At 33.0% G+C, this 24,144-nt stretch overlaps 1 protein-coding gene across 1 annotated transcript in view; it reads left to right on the top strand.

Annotated features, from left to right (window-relative positions):
* The window catches only part of LOC129231541 (nucleolar protein 4-like), a 63,963-nt gene that overhangs the window by 25,303 nt on the left and 14,516 nt on the right, over positions 1-24,144 (top strand). The window contains exons 3-8 of the mRNA XM_054865883.1: positions 6,585-6,681; positions 10,545-10,729; positions 12,846-12,998; positions 14,351-14,557; positions 19,663-19,779; positions 20,039-20,243. Coding sequence (XP_054721858.1) covers positions 6,585-6,681; positions 10,545-10,729; positions 12,846-12,998; positions 14,351-14,557; positions 19,663-19,779; positions 20,039-20,243 — 964 coding nt within the window. The remainder of the gene's footprint in view (positions 1-6,584; positions 6,682-10,544; positions 10,730-12,845; positions 12,999-14,350; positions 14,558-19,662; positions 19,780-20,038; positions 20,244-24,144) is intronic.

Below are 24,144 nucleotides of genomic sequence, written 5' to 3'. Positions count from 1 at the left end.
ACAACATGGCACTTATTCAGCTGAATTCATGCCATAAAATATCAACATCTGGTGCAGACGATTTTAAATGTCGAATTTAAATTGAACCCTTACTAAAGTACTAAAACGTTGTTCTGTTTAACTTAGACCTCTGTTCCTTTAGACCGATGTTGGAAAATTCCTTAAGGGGTACTTTTTTCGGACTTTTCCAATTAAACTAAAATCGTGACGATCCGATAACTATTTCTAGTATAAAGAGCCATGTTTGGGTTCTAAACTAAATTTCGAATAAAAAAAGAACTATTAATAGATTTTTTTAGAAATATTCCATAAACCTTCTCAAACCTAACTAACACAAACTGAAAATGTCAACGAAATCAGTCTGGCAGTTTCCAAGTTTCAGAGCCGAATTTAGCTCCACGCCGTCCCTAGGCAGATCTGAAATCTGCCGGCCCACCCCCCTCAAAAAAAAAAAAAAAGATTTCCGTGATTTAAAATAACCGCAAACTATAGTGGTTTTGTAAGCAGTTTAAACCGTCAATCTTATGAAGAAAGAATCGCATTTTATATTTATGGGTACCCTGATGGGACCCCTATGATCTCTCAGAGATTCCTTATTTGGAAAATTTGGAGACAAAATTGCAACACTGAGATTTTTTTTTTCTTTTTAAAAAATTATAAAATTGTTTTTGAATGTTGCTTAATGTTCCTTCCGACTAGATATTATGAAGGTATGATATTCGTACATGCTCATATTTTATCTTTCGTTTAAGTTGAGAATTGTTTTCATCTATGAATCAAAGATTTGAATAATATCCTCTGTGTAATACGTTCACTCACTTTACGTCTCTTACCCCTCCTCACTGCTCGATGGTATTTTACCTGTAAATTGTTGCTGCATCACATTCCAAAAAGATTCTGCTTTTGAAAACTGCCCATTTGAAAAATATGCATCACTTTTTAAAAAGTGTTTTGAAGACTCTTTTTTGTTCATCGGTTTGTAACTAAGCATGTTTTCTTCTTTTAAATCATTCACCCCTTTTTCGCTCATCACTCATTTTCATTTATCGCCCAAACTTAATACTATTAACAGAAAAATGTTTAAATATTGATAATGTAAGAGAGAAAATACACGTCATTCACTTAAGAAACCATAATTGAATATACTTTACTATGGCACTAAAAATCTTAGTCAAACTCCAATCTTGTTGGAGCTTCTAGAAATGCTAGTATATCAATTCAAGGGTAATAATTAAAAAAAAAAAAAAAATTCGTGGTTTAATGCAAAATTATATATATATATATATATATATATATATATATATATATATATATTATTTTTTATTTTCTTTTATTTATTTATTTATTTATTTATTTATTTATTTATTTATTTTATTTTTTTTTATTTTTTATTTTTTTTATTTTTTTTTTTATTTATTTATTTTTTTTTTTTTTGAGTTTATGTGAAATAGAAGCGGTCCTTAAAATGTTAGATGCTGTCTCGTGCTTTTAATATTTACCTATCAATCTTTTCAAACTACTTGTTTATGAAATTATTTTTTTTATTGCTGTATATATATTGCTCATTGGCGACTATACTGGCACTTCTGAAAATTTGTAAAAACTTAATAATAGTTTGAATTCCATAACATTTGATTGTTACAAAACTCTCACAAAAATTAGTTTACATAAAGGGTGGTTGGTGCCATACAAACAATGTAATCAACAGTGATATGTATCATTAAAGTTTCACTTAGAAGATAAAATTTTAGACTTTATTATTACATCATTAATTTAAGTTACGAAAACAAACCAGTAATCGCAACCCATTTTTTGAACGTCTGCAGCATTTGAGAGTAAATCAGGTTTTTAGAATAAATCAGAAGTTTTGATTCTCACAAATTTTGTGTGCTATTCTTTCTTTCATTTGCGTTTTTTTTTATTATTAGATCAGCCGTTGAGCGATATAACTTCATTTGTTAGAATTTATTTCAGTTTTATGAAGATATATATGAAAATTGTCGCTGTTAATTTTCTTTTAAAAACATTCAAATTCTATTATATCTTTTTTCACTTTTTCCAGAGCAATAAAACATTTTTAATAAACATTTAAAACCTTAAATTTTGACTTAGTATTCTCTGGAATACATAGTTGTACTGCCTTAAACGGCCAAAAGTTAAAATATGAAAAATCAACTACATTAACTTAATGATGTAAGAGTTTTTGAGATAATAAAACATACTAAAAAACTATTCGTTCTGATTGTCATCGAAGGATGGAGAATAATGGGAAATGAAGGGTTAAACCCTGTTTATAACGACGAAAAACGCGGCTTTGTTTTCTTAATTTCTTAATTTACGACGCATTAATTGCTACACATGCTTCAGAGTAGCTTAAAAGCAGGCAAAGTTTCAACACATTCCTGAATTTTTAAAGATAAGTAAGTAGTCTTTTTATCATCCTTTAGAAGCACCTTTCACTTTACGATTTTTTTTCGTTACAAGTTAAAAAATAAAGAAAATTAGGAAAGCATTTCCTTTATTCATACCATTTGAACGTCTTTTGTCACCTACATACTTCTATAAGGAACGGCCCGGTAGGAATTTTTTTTTTAATCTATATTTTTTCCAAAATAAATGTTCAAGCGTCCAAGCACTATGCACTGTCACGAAAATAGTATTTCAGTCAAAACAGCACTTGCATATCAAAAAGATGATGGTGAACTAAGGGTCCATCCTGGTCTATTACTTTTCAAAGTACTGTATTCCTTCAACAAAAAATCGAAAAGTTTACTACCCAAATAGCAAAAATTTCCATTAAATTATTATTAATTTTTTCGACCCAAATGTAAAACATGAAAACAACGAAATGGCAAAAACTTCCAAGCATCACTAAAAAATATCCGAAACGTTACTTGTGATTCCCATGGAACGTTTCGAGATTTCACAGATTTTTACCCATTTCCTGTGAAAATTAGGTATTTTTGTCAAAAAGTTTCCTGAATTACTCCAAGTTGCACGAATTCACTCTTCTTACTGTTTAGAAAAATATTTTTAGGTATCAGTTTAAAGATTAACTGAACGTATTTATTAAATGTATCAGATTAAGACTTTTTTTTTAAAGCTGGACACTTCTGATAGTTGATGTCTACAATTTTCGTAAAAATTTCAGGATGCGTTAGTAATACTATAATAAGAAAAAGTGAAGTTTATTTTTATAAAAAACTGATTAGTTTGTCTTTGAATAGGGGTCATGAAAAAAAGGTCATGAAAAAAAGAGATAAATATATGATTGCTTTGCTTGAAGAGCAATGAGTGAACCAAGCCAATTCTTTTAAAAAATGATACTACTTGATACAAGGTACATTCTGGTATAAATATTTTGGTGACTCACTCATGGGTTTGAGGGCAAAGGTCAATTGAAAATGCACTTTTTAAAACTTTTTTTGACTTGTTTGGGTATGGTTATCTGCTAAAGCTGTGAGTAACCCCCGAAAATAAGTATATGATTAACTACTCACCACAGTATATTACTAAGAAAAATATAAAATAGCTTTCGTTTCTCTTGGCTTTAGTAGATAAATGGTCTCAAAGTCTATGCTTTTTTAAAATGGCCACGTTTAGAGATCAATAACTTTGACCGCGACGTTTCAACAACTTTGGGACACAGCAGTTGTTATAGTCCGAGTGGTGTAGTTTAAGTTCCAGGTTAGAAACCCATGCCAACTAATCAACTTTTTTAACTACGCGGTCTTAAATTTGATATTAACCTCTACGTGGTGTAGTTTTAGACTCATGTCAGAAAACTATGAGATCTAATCATAATACTTAATTAAACGGTCTCAAAAATGATGATTTCAGTATAAAAGAGCGTTTTTTCACGAGTTTATATACGTGCTACCCAAAATCACATAAATACTAGAACGAATCAACACCCAAATGTACTTTAAGCTCCCAAAATTTCATGCTTCCAGTGTAATAAAGTTTTCTGTAACCTTGACCACAACATGGCAATACTTCTCACAACGCTGATCCACCAAGAAGTTGATTACGGCAAACGACTGAATACATTCGGTAGTGGAATGAAAATTATGAATCATATATTTATAATAAAACATACTCAACTTCTCGCCTCAACTTCATGCTTTGCAAAAATGCAACTGTCCAGTGACTTATTCGTTCTCACTGAGAGCTTAGTTAATCTGGACTAGCCGTTACTGGTTTAAAGCCGATACACTAAATAAACACGTTCAGTCAATCTTTAAACTGGTAGTTAAAAATATTTTTCGCAGCAGTGAAAAGTTTGAATTCGTGCAACTTGCAGCAATTCAGAAAACTTTTTGCAAAGAAACTTTATTTTACGGTAAAATAGATAAAAACCTGTGAAATCCCGAAACGTTCCACGAAAATAATCAGTGACGCTTTGGAATTTTTTTGCAGTGTAAGCTACCACAGAAAGAACTACAGTTGGTCATATTGGTAAGAAAGTGACTAAGCATTTAACTATACTGCTAATAAAATTACGTAATATATCTATAGTTTATTATTCCGCCTATTAGTTAACCCCATAAAATGTCGATGTAAGTTCTTTTGAAATAAAAAAGGTAAGCAGTTTTCTTTCTAAAAGACAGATTCTAATAGATTGCACAAGCTAATGGTAAGTACAGCTTTTTCCGTTGCTTAACCGAATGGAAATATAAAAGCAGAATTTTATAACTGAGTTATAGCCGTAAATTTTGAAACAAACTCACTAGAAAATCACCGAGCAAGAATCAAATTTACTGCTGTAGTTGATATACTAATTAAAAACAAACTTTGAGATTTCTTTAAAACACAACGCTTAGTTTAAAGGGATACATATTTTTTTAAATGCTTTTTTATGAACACAACCAAATCAACAAATGCATTTAAATACATTAAAAATAAATTATGCATCTATTTTATCTTAATGAAAACATTTTTGAAGTCAGGAATATTTAACACTGTTGCTACTGAGGATTAATTAATAATTCCCAAGTGAAAACGAATCCACTTGTTAATGGTCGCTTATAGCGTACATTTTTCCATTATAAATAATGCGCACATTTTACTACAGAAAAGAGACATACGCTTTTAATATAATGATGGCTAAAAGGGTTTTGAAAGCTAATGACTCATATAAAGGAACTGTGGATAGTTTTAATTAACAGAGGAAAAATATTAATGTTGATGACTAATCAGTAGTATGCTAGGCAAATTGATTATAATAACAGCCATTGATAGTCTGTTAAAACTGAAACAAATATCGCGTTACTTTGTTTTAATACAATGTTATGATAATAAGCTCTAAATATACGAATGAATATCAAAGTTAGGCCGTTTCGAAATATTATTTTTATTAGGCAGTACATTAACGAACTATAGTATTAATAAGTAATAGATTCCCTATTGGTATTGTAATCAATATTGTTAAACATACATATTTGTCTTTTGTTAATTTTATTTTATAAAATACAAATCCAACATTCCTTTGTTCTACAATATCAACGAAAATAAAGATTCACTCCAGGAAACTAAGCCAAAATTCATCTATTTTAAACTGCCCTAAGCGTATTATTAGTTTTATAGTTATGTTTGGTGTAAAACGGAAAAACATCCTGAAGGTTATATGTAGTGAACCCGAAGTTCATTAAAAAGGAAATATTAAATCAATTTAAAGAAACTAATTATTAAAGGAACTGCTTCGATATTACCCTGTTATCTCTATGTTAACTTTGAGGAACTTCAAAAATGGGAAGCAAAACAAATTTTAATAAAAGTAGCACAACTTTAAAGCAGAGAATTTTTTTTTCCAAACGTTTAAAAACTTTCCCTTCGTACTTGACAACATCATAAGACTTCCATTATATATAATGTTGCATAGCCTAGTACTAGGAAGAGTAATTTCAGCACCTTCAGAAATAGCTTCCAAACAGTATATTTAGGATTATTGAATAATGCAAGGAGCTGAGTACAATATTACCAAAAACCTATTTCATGATCTAGCCAGAATAGTACGGCCCTGGGTTTTCGAGTTTTTCTTTGAAGTCAAATAAAGTCGAATCCTTATAACAGTCAACAATATCAACCTTACAATTTCAATTATTACTGCTACTACTGTCAAATATGAAGTCAAATGCTTAAGTTCATCAATAATAAAATCTTTGAAGCGGCGCAGAGTTAATAGACATGGCTTGAAGTCACACTAAATGGCCATTAATATTTAAGGTAAGCTATCATTGTTAGTATATTTGAAATTGAAATTAAATTAATAAAAGTTCGATGCATTGAATCCGTACGTTGTACCTTAGAATCCTGAGGAGATTGACAGCGCAGTCAGTGAATAACCCTAGATCCCCCTCAATCCGGCAACCCGTGGTCAGCTTTATGATATCTCAATTAAAGAGGGTTATTAATTTTAACTCATAAAATCGCAAATCCAACATTACTTTGTTTTAAATTATTTACGAATTAAATATATTGGTATTTCAGCTGAGCTATCATTGTTGGTATTTGTTAAAAACTAAATAAACAAATAAATATATAGAAGTCCAAGGAATTGAATCCGTACGTTATCTCTACCTTAGGATTCTGAGGACATTGAAAGTGAGATCAGTGAAGAACCCAACACGCCTCTCAATCCGGCAACCAGTGGCCAGCTTTATGATATCTCAATTAAAGATGGTAAGTGGATGAGTTTTTCTTCATTTTCTATTTTCCTACCGTGGAATTGATAACCGTCTGAAGACTGTTAAAGAACCATTGTTTGTTTTTACAGTAACCTTTCTCAAAAACTAATTACCTCTCCCGTTCCAAATTAGTCGCTGTATTTAGGTCAAAACTTATGTCTCAAACTAGTTGCTACATTTATGTCAAAACTTTTGTCTCAAACTAGTTGCTACATTTATGTCAAAACTTTTGTCTCAGACTAGTTGCTACATTTAGGTCAAAATTTTTGTCCCAGATTAGTTGCTACATTTGAATACTGTTTTACTAAATAGTGAAACTGGTGACTGTATAATTTAATTTAAACAATTTTCATATATTTTAGGGTGCTATGTTATCAATCAACAACATTTACTTGCCCAGTAATCTCTCCTTCCACCTTTTAATCAGTACCAAAATAGTTTTAAAAATTCATGATTTCCAACCCCTTTTTGAACGACTGTTCCTTCAGTAATAGCATAAAATTATTTTTTTAGCTAATGAATAACAAGCAAACTGATCTTATTGGAGGTACTCTGTCTGTAGAACCCTTACAAAAATGGTCATAGCGATACTTGGATTTTAGAAACTTATTTGGTACTGATTTAAGGAGGAAGAGAATGTTTGATACGAAAATGAACTTAATTGAGAGCAAAGCACCCTGAATTTTCTAAAAAAAAAGTTTATAAAAACACCAGTATCAGTAAGCAGAGCAAAACTATGGAAACATAGCATCGAATATGGAACAGATGGAATAAAATGTACTACAGTATAATAACTCATTCATTTCCCTGATTTCCTACTCCCAAAAGCATTATTAATATGATTTGTTTATTAATGAGTCTTCTTAAATCATTTCTTGAAATTCCCAACTTGAATGAGAGTGAAAGTAATTAGCATGCCAAAATACAGCTCAAATTCTACAGTACGTAAGTATCACCTTATCATAAAGAAATTATAAGTTATTGGCCATCCTGATATTCATGACGACGATGCCGTATTCTAAGTTTAAGTATTACAGTTTATTTTCTCTTATTTATGAAGAAGTGATCGTTGATGAATAACCTGATTATTTTGGTCCATCAAGTTCTATATTTTTCAAAAATATTAAGCAAAAACTCACTTTTACCCTAAATCTTGAATGTTCATCTCGCCGTCGGTGACAAAAGATATTTTCTGATCGCACTTAAATTTTAGACTTTTCTTAGTGTTATGGATAGACAACTGGTAAATACTAAGTTGTTCTGGTTGTTAAAACTTCATGTTTTTCGCTCCACCCTACTATTTATACAAATTTTCGGCTTTTAAGGGGATCGCTAGAAGTGAGACAGTTTGAGAAACTGTGTTAATGAAATTTATTTTAGGCTGGCATTTTTGTTTTTTTTAGAGGGGGGGGGGAGCGTAATAATTGTGTTTCCATAATGCGACATCTAAATAGTCTTCTAAAGTGGAATAAGAGCACAAAATAAAAAAGCAGTTTTTCTCAAAGGTTTAATTTTCATCCGATCGTCAACAACAAAAAATATAGTCCGATCAATTTAATATTACATTGAACATCTTTTTGGGTGGTACAATGACAAAAAGTCACTTTCTTCCAAAATTTTGAATTTTCAACTAGTCGTCATATACATTATCTGATCGTGATAAAATTTCACACTTTTCTTATTGGTCAGTTTTTCCGCATCCAGTTGTTCTGGCCCTTTGAAACCACGGTTGTTCTCGCTTTTTTAGTGTTCTTTGCTCCTCTCTATGTACTTAGTATTCTCAAAATATTTCCAAGAAGTCTGTTGATTTAATGATAGTTTTTGCTGTAAATTGAAGAAACTTTCACCTACATTTTATACCACTACACGCATTTCTTTCTCTCCCCCCCCCCCCCCCCCCCCTTTAAGCAAGAGGTAGAAAATCTTATAATGGACGCTTCTTCTGTCCGGTATTTACAGAAACATCCATTATAATGTGTTTCTGCTGGAAGATACAAATTTTCGTTATTTGAAGAAACGTCTCCTCAATCAACCGTTACTTGAGGTAGTGGCAAATCCTCCGCAAAACCATCTTAGGCCATCCTTCTGCAGGCACTCATGACACCCAAGTGTAACTGGCTATCGAAGCACGATTTGTTCTATTATTACATTTAATGATTCTGAAGACTAGTAGTTAAAGAAATCTCATGAAATTATATTTATGCGCGGGTGTTCCAAAAATGAATGAAGGATTTTGAAAATCAATGGAAGGAAATCGGGATGTGGCAGAAATTTATCGTTTGTGCTACCTTACGCTTGATTGGAATTGCATCCCTCCTATATGCACATTTATTAGCTATTTCTGCAAATTAGGCGAGAACTTGAAAAAAAAAATCCATTTTCAGGGGTCAATTGTCCCTCTTCCTTGCTTTGAAAAATTGAGGTTTTTCCTCAAAGTGGGTCAGTTTTCACGCTTTCCGGTAAAATTTGTATTGAGTATACACCCTTGCCCCCCCCCCCCCCAACACCCTCCTGGAAAAAGTCGAAATGACAGGTCCCGATTAAATCTTTCACAAGCACATAATTTAACAAAATACCAGACCTGAAGCAGAATATTACAGGTTAGTTTCTCCTCAGTTCTCGCTGTTCTTGCATGCCTGAAACGCCACCTATTGTGAGAAATGTAAACTACAAACAATGCTTCAAGCAATTTTTGCTTGAAGCACTTTAGTCAAGAGAAGTAATTTTCACAGTTACGTTTAACTTATTTTCTTTTCTTTTCTTTAATTTCAGCATTTTTGATTATGCTTTTAAACAGTTACAAATTTATCATTCGTTTCTATGTAGAAAAAAATATCAAAAAATAAGAGAATTCAGACTTGAAAATATTAAATTCTACTCAAACTCACGAAAAACACTTCTTTTGGTCATTTTCTCAGTAGATAAATTTTATCCTACAAACCTTGACGAAGAATGTGCATTAGTATTTTCAGATGTAATTAACACATTTATACGATTGAAATTAAAGAACTTGTATTATGGATTAAGAAATTTCCGTATATAATTAAAATTGCGTTTAAGTCAAATCATTTAAAATCAATTTTTAGAATCGAACCATTAGCTAAAGAAATGAAATTGTTACAGCAAAATTAGGAAAACATTGCACGATTTGTAAACGTTTTCTAAAATTTTATTTATCATACATAAAAAAGAGCGAAGTAATATAATAATAATAATACTAATACTAATAATAATAATAATACCTATAAATATCACAAATACTTCAAGTATTTTCATTGTAACTCAGGTAGAAAAGTCAACATTTCTAGTTGATCTTGTTATGACTTGCGATAGCTTCCAACTATCGCAACATTCGCAATAATTTCCCAAAGTTTGCTCTTCTTCACAAAAGAAGCTTCAACTTATATACTTAGAGGGAATAGATAGTTTGTTAAAAAGCTTATGTCTTCTTATTAATTCATTTTATGATTATAATGACTTTGAGGAATATTTTATCAACGAATAAGAAAATTGAGGATTTTCATTTCGTTTGTAGCAATTAACTTTCAACTAAACATTGATGCATTACTTCGATAACTTCTATTTGCTAACGATCTATTTTGAGTAAAAATTTTTCATTAATATCTGTATGGAACTATTCGAAATATATTTTTTTGACATTTGTATTCACTAATTGTTAATTTTTGATTAATCCTATTTTTGTATTTATTATCATTAATATTTTTTTCAATAATGGTTGACATGAATATGTGCATGATGCTACTAATGACAATAAATCTTGATAAAGCCAAGGATGATCAAAATTTTGGTACAATTTGGAAAAATCTTGTTGAACGAGTACATTTTCTTCTTTTACAGAGGCTGGTATCGACAGTCCAGTAAGTCAACCCGTGGGGCCTTCCAAAAGACGAGCTGGAGCAAGGCAAGGGAAGCACGAACGTTCATTAGCTTGGCCACAAGAGCCTATGAGCGAAGAACCCATCAATATGATTAAAGGAGATTTCCCCAATAATCACCATGACCACGCTTATGAAAGAATTGCAGTAAGTCAATTTGTTTTTCCTGCCAGTGAGCGTGAATAATATTACTCGTTTATTTGTGCTAAAATTTAATGAAACAGATTCCTGGTGATAGAGATGGTGTTTGAAACCAAGGAGGGTCAGTTGGGGTAGTTGGAAACAAAATTTCTATGTTTTAATTTTAGATCGTTTCATTAATTTTGGGTAAATTGACAGAAAACATTTTGTGTCTCACAATCAAGAGACCCTAAGGGCAGTTCACTTATCGACCATCCGTCCCGACCATCCCGTTTTTTGACGTGACGGACTGCCGATGAAAACAGAGTAGCATTCACATACGGTCGCCGCACATCAATCACGTGACTGAACTCACCCACCAGAGAAAAGAGTGCGCTGCTTGGCGGGAACCAATGAAATGCTGTTCTACTTTTGACGGCCGTGAGATATCAAGGTTCTTCTGATCGAAACCGGTCCCATCCAAGACGGCTTGCTGTCATGGCAATCAGCAAAGAAAACCTGTTTCGGGAGGAAACAAACCTGATGGACGGAACGGACTGCCGATATGTGAACAAGCCGTTTAACTGGGTGTCAAAATTTTGACTTTGTGACTATGTCTTAATCGATGAAATCATGTTTCCATTTTGAGCAGTAAGTATTACTTTTTTTGCCGAAAACTATAGAGTAAATACAAATAATGATCACCTTCCTTACTATACGCAAGCATTTTAGACGCTCAAGACGTTTTATGACAAGTACAGTAAACTCTCGATTATCCGCGGAATAGGGTGGCATGGTAACTGCGGATAAGCGAAAACTGTAGATAATCCGAATAGGTAAAAAACGATACTTAGGGTATACAATAGCTAAACAATATTAAAACCGGTCACACATAAATTTAAATTACAACTAAAAACATTTATACATTGTATCTTCTAACAGTGAGCAGAAAAATACATGTAAAATCTAAAAGCGAACAATAACACAATCATAAAAGTTTTTTTTTAAAGTTGTGAAAAGATCCGCTGATAATCCGCACCGCGAATAACCCAACCGCCGATAATCGGAAGTTTACTGCATTCTCAATCCGCGACACACATCGGTCGCACGCGACCCACTGAATTCTTCAAATGCAATCTGAAATAATTTAAAAAGAAAAAGTATACCGAAATAGAAAAATACTGTAGTTAATTTAATGTGAAATGGAAAGAAAAGTATAATTTGCATCAAAATCTTATCTTCCAAAATGATAAGAAGGATGACAAGATTATAGGTTTTCATTTCTCCCAGATTTCAGTATATATGGGGTAAATAGAAACACCTGAATCGCACATCAAAAATTTCAGGGAAGGTGAAATTCATGACTAAGTGTTTTAAAAAACTTTTATCGTGATAAATAGAACTGGACGAAACTAAAAATGTTTTTACGCTGCATTTACGTTTAAAAATATTTCCCGAATCAGTGAAATATTTCTTAATAAATAAAAAATATATTAGTTATCACGTGTTTTAAATTTATGTACGGGAAGGCATCCATAACGTGTCGAAAGATTTTCCCCAGATTTCAGTATGTATATGGGCTAAATAAAAACATCTAAATTGCCCATCAAAAATTTCAGGGAAGGTGAAATTCATGACTAAGTGTTTTAAAAAAATTTCCACGCGATAAATAGAACTAGACGAAACTAAAAATGTTTTTACGCTGCATTTACGTTTAAAAATATTCCACAAATAAGTGAAATATTTCGTAAGAAAAAAATAAAAAATACATTAGTTATCACGTGTTTTAAAATTATGTAGGGGAAGGCAGCCATAAAGTGTCGAAAGATTTATCCCAGATTTCAGTATGTATATGGGCTGAACAAAAACATCTAAATTGCCCATCAAAAATTTCAGGGAAGGTGAAATTCATGACTAAGTGTTTTAAAAAACTTTCCACGTGATAAATAGAACTAGACGAAATTAAAAATGTCCTTACGCTGCATTTACGTTTAAAAATATTACACAAATAAGTAAAATATTTCGTAATAAATAAAAACTACATTTGTTGTCATTTGTGCTAACATTATGTAGGGGATAGTCGGTGATGAGGTGCCGTAATTTTGAGGAAGTTAAAAATTTTATGTTACGTTTCATTTTTTAGAGCCCTTGCAATGGCTGCACGAAACGGGAAGCATCCAGTACTCCGGATAACCTTTCAGCAGGAACTAAAGATGAAGATGATGATGACGATGACGACGACACGGATAAAATTGACATAAATAAATATGATCCCGAAAGGCTGAAAGCTTTTAACGTGAGTCATTAATTTAATTACATCTTAAGGTTGTATCTATTTTAACATCTCTCTTCTAGTTGTAAAGGCGGAGAGCAAAAGGTCTTGAGCATTTTGAGTTTTTAATACCTTCACGATGGCAAGAGCGTCATAGCTTTTACGTAATTTGAGGTACTTACGCGTTATTTTAATGCCTTTGCGTAGAAAAAAAAATATAATTCAATGTAGTAACGTATTTTTGTCGCTGCAATTACTTATTGAATATAAAACAAAGTAACTTTTGCATTTATAGATTTAGCTAAAGAAAACATAAAGAGCCAAAATATTTTTTGTAATTTAGTTTAAATCAAGTGCCACATTTAACCATTTATTTGAATTTTTGTCAAAGTAGCTCCTAAGAAAGGGATATATTAAAAAAGTTCTCCACAGTGTAAAAAAAATATATATGAAAAATAATCTGTGTATCATCCAGTAACACATCTGTAAAAAAAACATTAAAATTTCCCACTAAAAGTCAGTAACCTTCTTGAAATTAACCTGGTATCTTTAGATAAAATAAGAAAACCTTTCCAATACAAGCAGTCACGTTTCTAGAATAAATCGAGAACCTTTCAAGATAGCTTAAGTAAATTCATATAGTCATAGCTTGACATCTTCCTAATTTACCAGAAAAGTTCCTAAAGTACACGCGGCCGACGCTAAGACAGAACTGCAAGCTAATAACTGCTTATCTGTCGGCAATTCCTGCAAAACTTCAATACCTAGTGACCGTACATTGCTCCTATTTGAGGCTCAATTAGTCTGAATGAGTAGTAGCTGAATTGAAAGCAAAAACCTAATAAAGAAGCTGAGTAAAGTTTCGTACTGGTAGATAAAATGCTTTTCACAATAGTGCGAAGACTATACTTATGAAACCTGTAACAATTCACGAAACTGTTCTCAAATATACTTGTTTTTCACACATAACTGATGGAAACCAGTGAAATCCCGAAATGTTGTACGGAAATGATCTGTGGGGGCTTTCGTGGTTCTGTGGTAGAAGTTTCGTCTTGTAAGGTCGAAGGTTCGATTCCCGCCGGTGCCCTGGGTGTTATTTCCTTTTCTTGTGTTGTAAATCTTTCCTGTGTGTGTCCGGAGGCAAGGCACTCGGCACGCAATCCTCTATGTATGTGAAGCTGTTTGGCTTCTAAATAGATAAATAAAAATAAAAAATAATCTGAGCCGTTTTTGGAATTTTCTTACAATAGGCATCTTTAAAGAGAACTAATGTTTCAAGAGTTGCCAATCTTATAAAATTACTTAGTATTTTTGGAATTGTTTTCGGGTTTCAGCTTTAGATCACTTTTTACATTATGTTATGCTCTCTTTCATAGATGTTCGTCCGATTGTTTGTTGACGAGAACTTGGATAGGATGGTGCCAATTTCTCGCCAACCGAAAGACAAGATTCAAGCCATCATCGATTCATGTGCTCGTCAGTTTCCGGAATTTGGCGAAAGAGCTCGAAAACGAATACGAACCTACCTCAAGTCCTGCAGGCGAAATAAAAGAACACGAGAAAATTGCAACTGGGAACTTGGGGTAAGTACATACGCGCCGATCTGGTAATTGCACTTGGTAATGCCCAGGGTTTAATTTCTAACAGAAGATGTGCAGGAGCTCAAAAATCTTTAGAACAGAGCGTGCGGTAGAAGTTTTTTTGCATCAAAGAATGAACCAACTGAACAATAAAAAACGAAATTTACAGTATCAAATATGATTTTTTGAGTTTTTATGAATTATAAAATTAATATTTGAAAAAAATATACGATCTGGAATGCTATATTTTGATGGAAAAACAATCGAAAAGAGCTTTTATACGGGTATCTAAAATTGAAGCTTTAAATACTTAATAGTTTTTATTATAAGCTAAAAAATTGCTTATCAAATATGATCTTTTGAGTTTTTTAGCTATTCTGAAATTAATATTTGAAAAAAAAAAAAATATGTATATGATCTTAAACCATATGATATTTTGATGAAAAAACAATCTAACAGAGCTTTTATTCGGGTATCCAAAATTGAAGCTCAAAATATTTAGTAGTTTTTATTATATATATGATAGAAAATCAATTTTGCTTCCATTTGAGGATCCATAAAATTTTGAAAACTGAAAGAGAAGAAGTTGATTTCAATGTAAAGAAAGAGAAAAATTGTTCAAAAGAAGAATGTAATCACACTTATACTATTGCACCATTGCACGAGAGTTATTTTTATACCACTGGTTCCTGGTCAGGGTTGGGGTGTCCTGGTTCGGGAAAAACTGGGATACATGCAATTCAAAGGCTCACACTGTGAAAATGATTCAGAAACGTTCCTGGAAAATAATGGGCAGCTGATGTGTCCAATATCTTACAGAAACAATTCTTGCAAAAAATCAGGAACATTTTCCGCTGAAAATCAGTAACCTTCCTGATATTATCCTGGAAGAATCCTTAAAAATCCAGAAACCTTGCCGTTTAAAGTCAATCGTGTCTCTGGAAAATTAGAGTAAATTTAGGAAGGTATAATATTATATCTAGGCAGTTTTTTCTGATTTGTTAAGGAAGTTTCAAAAGCAGTATTGCAAACATGGCCAAAGGTAAGGCAGAATTGCAAACAAGTATCACGAATTTTTCTTGCCTTAATTCTTACAAAGCTACGTTGTCCATGGACTTATTCGCTGCCTTTGGGAGCTTAAGCAGTCTGGACGTGCCGCAATCAAACTGAGGCAGATACACTTTATAAATACGTTCAGTTAATCCTTAAACTGAGAGCTAAAATATTTTTCACTACAGTGAAAAGTCTGCATTCGTGCAGATTGTAGCGATTCAGGAAACTTTTTGACTATGATACTTGATTTTTCCTGTGAGTGTCTATAACAGCCATTGAAATCCTGAAACGTAAAACGAAAGTACTGAGTAACGTTTCAGATTTTTTTACAGTGCATTAATACATCTAACTTAAAACATTGATAAAATATGTTAACTATATGAGGCAGTGAGAAGCAAAGGGGTGTAAGTGGACTTTATAAAGTTTTAAGTAAAACACGTTTAAAGTTCAAATCCTAGGTAGGCTTTCATTGATTTTTTTTCCTAAATCATGATTTATAACAGCACATACCAGGGCTACTAGTACCATTTCTTGCCCAAAAACAGAAGAGAGGTTCTCCTACTATTTGTGCTAATTATCTTCATTTTTTTAAATTTTGGCACGTACATCCCTTTGCTTCTCACTGCCTCATATAAGAAAGGCAAACTCAGCTCTCAGCAATACCTAATACAGGTAAACTTAGCACAGCAGCTGCTTCTGTTTCTTCAAAAATCTAAGTAAATCATCCCAATTAAATATAGTTAAGAGCCCTCCAGATTTTAGGCCAAAAAATGTTACAAGAAGTCACAGAGAACAGAGCCTATCGCGCAGATTTGGGGGTCGAAACCTCTTCTAAAAGACTTGTCCTAACATTATTGTCGATCATAATGCAATAGTTTACGTACGTATAATTTTTAACCCCCCCCCCCCCCCAACCAGAAGGTATGTTCTGGTTGTGTTAGTGCGTAGAGTTAATTATATTACAACTCAAATTCAAAGCAATAGAATACTTTTAATTTTTTGTAAAAAAGTTCATTCTAACCAAACATAAGTGCAAATTAGGCATTTAAATGAACGTGTCACCTTTCTTAGACTTTAAAGTGAACATTTCATTTTGAATATAGTTAACTAAAAATAATCTTCAGAGTAATCCAAAAGTTTATAGTGATGAGAGTTTACATTGAGTAGAAAAAATTGAATATTAAAATTAAAAGAATTAAAAGAGGAAAATAAATTTGAAAAAAAAAAAAAAAAAAACAATATCACTACTTGAATGCATCATTTTTTGCTTTATTCAATTCTTTAATTCTTTCACACATTTTGTTCATGGGCACTTTGTCTTGAACCGCTTTCTTTATCTACTACTATCTACTACTATTATCTTTATCTACTTACTATTTCAACGGTGTACTTATTTAGTATTACTTAATACCATTCTGAACTATTGGGCTTATTAATTTTTCTTTTTAGTTTTTTTTTTTTGTTTTTACGCAGTCGGGTTTTTTGTTTTTATTTAATAATTTTTTATTTGACGGCTTTTAGTTAATTTTCATTGACTTAGTTATTATGATTATGATACGGTACATTTCGCAATCTTGTCATTTCATTGAGAGAGTTTGTTTGTATCGTGAGGTCTATTAAGTAACTTGCGGTAGTTTAAACTACTGATAATTTCTCCCTCTAGGGACCTAACTCCGCTTAAAGCTAATACTTATATACTAATAATAAAGCTTAAGCCTAATAAAATTTTTATTACAGAACATACAAATAAATAACACATGAAAGAATTTACATCAGAAAGAGGGGAAAGTACATCCGGAGCGAGGGTGTCTTGACCCACCGCCTCAAGTGGGAGAAGCAATCGCTTAGACCACTTGGGCACTGAGATCCCAATTAGTAGACTTAGAAAACAAAAAAAATTCAGGCAGCGAAAACTACTTGCATTTGTCGCACGCAGGTAGCGTGCGACACAGTGTGCAACACCAAACGTGCGCCGATCCCGAACTGACAAAATATCGCAACTGGTTGTTGATATGGTGAATTTTGATTACTGTCATGTGTTTAGTTACACTCCCAAGGTTAAGACAAATCGATTGACGTAAGAATTTCCAAAATTGACCAAGGCATTTAGCCCCTAGAATGCCACATAGGAACAGACATACATAGACTGATAAACACATTACCCTCCTTCTGCGTCGCGCACGCGCAGTCGGGTAAAAATCATTTATGTAGTAAAAAAAATAGGTGTTCCTATTCGAAAATTCAAACTCAGTGTTCATTTTACTTTGTATACGATCCCTATCTACGAAGTGTAAAAGGTGACTTCATCCGATGTCGGATGACACCTTTCTTTTCTACCACGCCAAATAATTAAGATTGTTTTTTCCCCCCTCCCATGCCTGTGATATTACCGTGACATGTGTTATTAGAGCTATTTTCTGATGAGTTTCACGCTTCGTGCTTTCGTGCTACAAAAAACTGTTTAGTACCAGTACTGCAATAGATCACGGCCTTTTTACTAGTAGGGCATATTTATAAAGGTAAAGACTGGGTGGACACGGGAATTGATAAGGGAGAAAGATAATTAAAAGGGGAAAGTGGTAATGCAACGTTATGATTTATTTTTACTTTTTTTTACAAAAAAGGAAGTATTGTATTCGCGAAAAAAATTGCACTCAAAAATCGACCTTAATTTCCATTTTACTCACTCCCGAATGAATATTGAGTTTTTTTCCCACCCGTGGATAAGTGCCTAAGAACGTATAGACACGCGAAATATCCATTTTGGCGATCCTCGAGTGAATTACAACGAGTTTTCTCGTTACTTCTGTAAGTACGTATGTATGTGCGTATGTACGTATATATGTCGCATAACTCAAGAACGGAATGTTCTAGGAAGTTGAAATTTGGTACGTAGACTCCTAGTGGGGTCTAGTTGTGCACCTCTTCTTTCGGTTGCATTCGGGTGCTTCTAAAGGGGTCTTTTGCCCCTTTCTGGGGGGAAATCATTGTTAATTTCGATGTAAACTCAAGTGGTGTTATAATTTGGCGGACACTTGGCGATATATCGCCAGTCTTTTGGTCGCCAAGTTTTGTTGCCAACTTGGCGACAAATTTGGCGATATTTTTTATCTGTTTCAATTTGACCACTGTTGGTGAAATATTGGCCGATTTTTAGACCTTTTACCTATAACGGGGGCAAGGGCCTTGAAAAAAAAAAAAAAAAAGGCCATGATATTGTCGCCTCAGAGCAACAGTAGGATATCTTAATGTTACCCCTGGGATTAGATGTCTTAGTATTGCTCTGAGGCGATGATATGCTTTTTCGTCTGCTAGATTTTAAAACGTTTTTAACTATGACACAATTCGTGTGGTTCCCTAGTAAGTATCTTAACTGGAAATACATAAATATATTTCGTTTTAATTTGCGCAAATTATCTTCCGTGTGAGAAGAAGACTAATGTCTTAGGAAAAACTCCAAATTGCAATATTCATGAAATCTGGTATTGAATTTCTGCCATAAGGAATTAAAATACTAGTAAAATTGATGAACTGAAAATAGTATACAAAATACAAATGCTTTACAATATCAAAGAACCCCTTCTTAAATGTAAAATGATACAAACATACGCTGACAAACACATTTTCGTCAAGAAGAGCATTTCGGGACTCCCAAAAAATGATGTCGCGCTTTAAGGGGGGGGGGGGTCGTGAAATTGTGAGTTACTGACAAGTGGGAGGGAGGGAGTTACATGAAGTGTGACATCGTGGATTTTTTATATGTTTACGAAAAATAGCGTGACATGCGACAAAGGGGGGTTAGATCAAGTGTGACAATTTGTGACAAAGGGGGGAGGAGGTCAAAAATGTTGAAAAAAAATGACAATTTTTGGACAGTCCCTTTACTACCAATATGAGTCTACAGTTTGCTTCAATATCTACATTAGTTTTTAAGATAATGATTTAAAATGCAATTGTGACTCTTGTATTTCTCTTTCTATAGTTTAAGGCTCTTAGTTTCATGTAATTCTTAAATATTCAAGGATTAAAAAAAAAATCCTTTTTTAATTTTTCAGGGACGAAACACTCAACCTCATCTAACATCAGCTCTTGCAGAGCAAATTTTAGCACTTGCATGTGAAAACGAAAGCCAAAATGCTAAAAGAATGCGCTTGGGACTAAAGCCAATTTCTGTAAGTTTTGAGTTTCTGTTACTGCAAAATAATTGTGGAAAATTTAATCAACCAATGTATTAAATTTTATACCATTCCAAAACTAACTATAAACTTTTAATAATTTTAGAAAAGAAATTTTTGGTAAACCATGTTCTTTAAGAAACGTATCAGTTAGAGAGTGTTTATATATATAAATAAAAAATAAGGATGCTATAAATCTTAGTAGTCCTGTAGTTTTGCTTTATATAAAGCGTTGATTTTTTTTTCTTTTACGTAGGCTGAACTAGATCGCAACAGATCGGAAACGCCAATTTCTCGGAGCCCTCAGCACGATAATATTTTGCAAAACACTTTGCGACACGGTAAGCCTCAAGCCTCCACGGTGCTCAATGGTGCGCAGAATTCATCATTCCATTCAGTTTATCGCCTGCCAACTTCATCAACAAATGGTCATTCAAGCTCCATCACTAATTCCAGTAACGGTAAGTTTAGGGGAGATCGGGGTTAGTTGTTACAATTTTTTTCAATATTTTTTTACGCTAAACTATTTCAATTATTTACACACGTGAAACTTCAAAATGCATCTAGATTGTTTAACATTCATAGCATATTTTTTAAAAAATGATTAGAAGCCACTACTCCAAAATATTTCAAGTTTTTTGAATAGATGTAGATTGTAACAACTTACCCCACCACTGGGCATGTTGTTACAGTATACGGGGTTAGTTGTTACACGAGGTATATTTTAGTAATAAAATGAATTTTACACATTTTGTGGTTTATTCTGTTAAATTTTAAAAATTCTTAACCACGTAAAAAATCAAACACTTTTTGGTTTTATAGATTTACTTTATTAATGACTTATTCTAATAAACTATCATCATCATTATCACTGTCCGCACGAATTACAGTTTTTACAATCATATAATTTATCAAACTTAGCACATCGGTCACATGTGTCCATTTGTCACAATTACGACATTGAAGCCGTTTAGTTGGATTTTTGGATTCTGAGTACGGTTTAGAGCACTCTATGCAGAACAAGTCTTCATCATCTTCATCCGAAGGACGCACTATTTGGAAGCACCTTTTTGCATTTCTTTACCTTTGAGTCTGTTGATCTCTTCTCTGTTAGATACAATTTCTTTTTCACAGATTTTCATTTACCAGTTTCGGCTTGCAAAACATTTTTTACTGGTGTATTTCTTGAAGTGGCGCTGATCGATGGTTTCCGCCTGCGAACCGTCTTCACTTCTGCACTGCCTGCAACGTTGGAGAAAGACCTACCATTCGAATAATACATTATTTATTATTATTATAATTGTTGTAATTATTATTATTATTTATTCAACCATACATATTAACAATAAATTAAATCATAGAATGAGAGAGATCAGAATTATTATTATTATTACTATCGTCATCCAACTACAGTATTTTATATGAGTTAAATCATGCAATAAAATAGATCAGAAATACTACTTACCACCACTAGAGCCATCTTACTGCAGAATTTCTCTAGTGTCATGAAATTCATCGGCTGCCTTTCGTAATGAACTACCTGCAATTACTTCTTTAGCCACATCCAGGTATGTTTATTTAGGTGTTTTGCCCCTGCCCGTCTTGTTTTTATAGTCCCCCACCATAGCACATTTAAAAAGAAACATAATATTTAGTTAAAACTTGCGTGGGCAATTTGTTACTTGTAACAACTAACCCCAACAAAATTGCAACAACTTACCCCATACGACGCCACTTTAGTTCTTGGCACATATTACTGGTATTATATCTTTGTGCAAAACTTTTAAATATGTTAGCACTTACCTAAAAATGTAAGCATTCACGTGGTACAGAAAAAAATTCGCTATCTGCAACGGCTTCGTCACAAATAGAAAAATAACAGCGGAAAGAAAAATTACTTTCAGACTCAAAAAACCGTTTTTCTTGAGCGCTCTCCATGCTACTGACTGCAAGCACTCCAGTGATTGTCAGGGAATGCAGATGGGTGAGTGCTATCACCTACTGCAACGAAAATCAGTTTCTAAAGACGGTTATTTTTAAATTCGAACGTAACAACTTACCCCGTGTAACAACTAACCCCGGTCGCCTCTATTATTTGCTTGCGTTTATTGTTTTAACTAGGCACGTCATTTAGAGTGCTCAGGGGGTCAATACTCCCCCCCCCCGCCGACCTTGTAAAATTAATGATTTTATATAACAGTGGGCGGGGTTTTATTGTATTCCGATGAAATTTGCATTATTCCTCCCACTGGAAAAAATCAAAAGAGCAGGACAGGTTTTGACTTAGGTAATTAAGAGATACTATTTCATTTTTTAATCCCAAAAATGGCTGATGGATTTTGGAAATCATTAAAAGAATTACAATACGTAATAGATATATACCGTTTTCAGGCGGGCGCAAGTATTTGGCAGGGTGCCCACAAGGGGGGGGAGAGGGGGAATGGTGCAGGACTTTTTAGGGAGGTTGTTATGAGGGGTATTATTTTCCTTTTTGGGGGTGGGGATTTTGTGATATTTAGGGTGGGTGCGCCCTTGCTGTAAGGGGGGCACCTCTGTATTTGGTTTACTTTAGTGCGCTTAAAATTTTAGAGAAAATTTTTTTTCTCTGATGGATTATTTGCTTAAACAAATTGTTCAACCATTGCAAAAAGTAATTTAAAAAAAAAAAGTCTTAAAAATACGAAAAAATAGCAATGTGTTTCAGCTTTGCGGAGTTGTTAATAGATGGCAGCACTAGCGAATGAAAAATGAAAATTGAACTTTCTTATTTGCTATTCAACGACGCGAAGGACCTGCAGTGCGCTCAATTCGTTTTGATTTTAATTCCCATGCTGTTTATTATTGCTCAAAATAATGTTCAAGATATTCTGCCGTGGGCAGGTAAATCACAGGATCTACAAAACTCAGTTTTTGAGATATGTGAGGAAGCACATTTTTGACTCTCCAATAGTGTTGGAATTTGACTTTCTTTTCATGATTTATTTTCTACGGAAATCAAATAAGCAAGTTTGTATAATAACTTAAGTAACAGTAGAGCGAAAATTGAAACTTATTTTAGGAGGGTCCAAAGCCGAATATTATGAGAATGTTTGAAATTTAAGCTTGAAAATATAGGAATCTTTAATCACAAAGAAATAAATAAAGAAATAAAAATAAAATTAAAAACAAAAAATTCGCAGATACTTCTGTTTACCTTCCTATGTAATTAAAATAATAGTTTTTTTTTTCCTTTTTTTTTAAATTTCAGTCTGAGCAAATATTGCATCATTCTTTGATACGAAGGTTGAAATACTTTTGCTCATACGAAGTAATATATGTGTCGACACTTAGTGTTTCCTTACAAATCATAAAATATCGCAAGTCCAAAGAGTTTATTTCATTCGATTAAAACTGACCTGCTTTAAGTGCCAAATGTTTTAAACAAAAATTTAAAAAATGTGATGAATATCTTTAAAATAATAATTCTAAGTTAAACATCGAAGCATATAAGATAAAATGACAAGCGATAAATGCGGTAACTTACGGGTTACATGAACCGTGAGAATACGGTAATTTTATTTAATGTACAAAAAAAGGAGAAAAAAACTTATTTACTTATAAAAACAATGCTAACAAACTAACAGTGTATATGCAATGGACACCTTATTTCAAAAAAGATACAGGTTAATTGAATCATTTAAGTTTTGAGCCATTTTATTATTTTAGTCGTAGAAAATATGCTTGTTCTCCACTACCTATAAATATATGTGCGTCAGGTGGAAGCGCATGAAAGCATATTACTGGCCTTTCAGTTACCCGAGCTTGAGTATGAAGTTTTCTTGTGATTGAAACATGTACATTAATGACACAAACTCTTCAACTGTTAGCTTACTACTAATACAAATACAAATACAAATGCAAAAGTGACGACCAGCAACAGGCTCTGAGCCCAGCTAGACTGGTCATAGTCAAATTACAATCCCCAGTGAAGATCAATGGTCCTCTTAAAACGATCTACTCCCTTGCTCATTACCACCTCTTCCGGTAAACTGTTCCAAGGTTCCACTACCCTGCTATAATAATAATTTTTCCTAATATCCATGTTAGCCTAAGATTTAAATAGCTTAAAACAGTGACCCCATGTCCTGTTTTCAGTGCTAAACTTCAGCCCCGTAACATCTTTCATTTTAATAAATTTAAACAACTGAATCATGTCCCCTCGGTCTCTTTTTTGCTCAAGACTACATTTTTAGCCTACTAAGCCTGGAATCATAGTCTAAATGAGAAAGTCCATTTATTAGCCTTGTAGCCCGCCTTTGAACCCTTTCAAATATATTAACATCTTTCTTAAGATAAGGAAACCAAGACTGAACAGCATAACTC

This window comes from Uloborus diversus, chromosome 10, assembly GCF_026930045.1.
Source record: "Uloborus diversus isolate 005 chromosome 10, Udiv.v.3.1, whole genome shotgun sequence".
Classification (NCBI taxonomy): Eukaryota; Metazoa; Arthropoda; class Arachnida; order Araneae; family Uloboridae; genus Uloborus; species Uloborus diversus.
The sequence above is the reverse complement of the archived record's forward strand: the minus strand, read 5'-3'. Positions and strand labels throughout refer to the sequence as shown.